The sequence below is a fragment of the Opisthorchis viverrini genome (assembly GCF_000715545.1).
Source record: "Opisthorchis viverrini unplaced genomic scaffold opera_v5_104, whole genome shotgun sequence".
NCBI classification, from domain to species: domain Eukaryota; kingdom Metazoa; phylum Platyhelminthes; class Trematoda; order Opisthorchiida; family Opisthorchiidae; genus Opisthorchis; species Opisthorchis viverrini.
Genome location: NW_008751762.1, coordinates 422114 through 422764, shown reverse-complemented (window position 1 = coordinate 422764; position 651 = coordinate 422114). Strand labels below are relative to the sequence as shown.

At 45.3% G+C, this 651-nt stretch overlaps 1 protein-coding gene across 1 annotated transcript in view; it reads right to left on the bottom strand.

Annotated features, from left to right (window-relative positions):
* Window positions 1–234: 234 nt before the first annotated feature.
* The window catches only part of T265_13808 (hypothetical protein), a gene marked incomplete at both ends in the record, with an annotated part of 25141 nt that continues 24724 nt past the window's right edge, over window positions 235–651 (bottom strand). The window contains one exon of the mRNA XM_009170620.1: window positions 235–430. Within this exon, the coding sequence (XP_009168884.1) occupies window positions 235–430 (196 nt within the window). The remainder of the gene's footprint in view (window positions 431–651) is intronic.

The window sequence follows — 651 nt, the reverse complement described above, 5'->3', positions numbered from 1 at the left end:
CCCAGCATGCTACAAACCAGCAGCCGAAATCATAGATGCAAAAAACAGGCGACTAAATAGGCAAAAGATAGTATTTTTCTCAGGTAATCAGGTATTCTAGACAGAATCAGAGGGACCTGTTAAGCTGGTTAGTTAGCAGTAAATGTGATCCAACTGGGCTACTCATTCAGACAAGTTGCTTGGATGAAATCAGTAGCAAAAGGAAGTAACCATGAACCACACCTCCTACTCACTCAGTCCCAAAGAATTGTTTGCATCGAGAAAATACATGGACATACCATCATAGTTACAGCAAAAACCACCGGCTTCACGGACGATGAGAAGACCGGCGGCATAGTCCCAACAGTGTATGCCGAATTCATAGAATCCGTCCCCAGTACCTCCGGCCACCTGACAGATATGGAGCGCAGCAGATCCCATAGTTCGCAATCTGCAATTCAGAATGTGAGAACTGTCAACGGTCATGCGAGCAAGTTGGCTGATTGATCAATATTCTGATCGTGCATTGGCAAACCCATGAAACAAGTCCCGTGCGTCACCTGTTGATCAACTATTTCAATGTGACGATATTCTCTCAAGATGCGTGGAAAAGCATCCACGACGGATCGAAAAAGCATACGGTGTAGCAACGGCTCTCGTCCTAACAATATC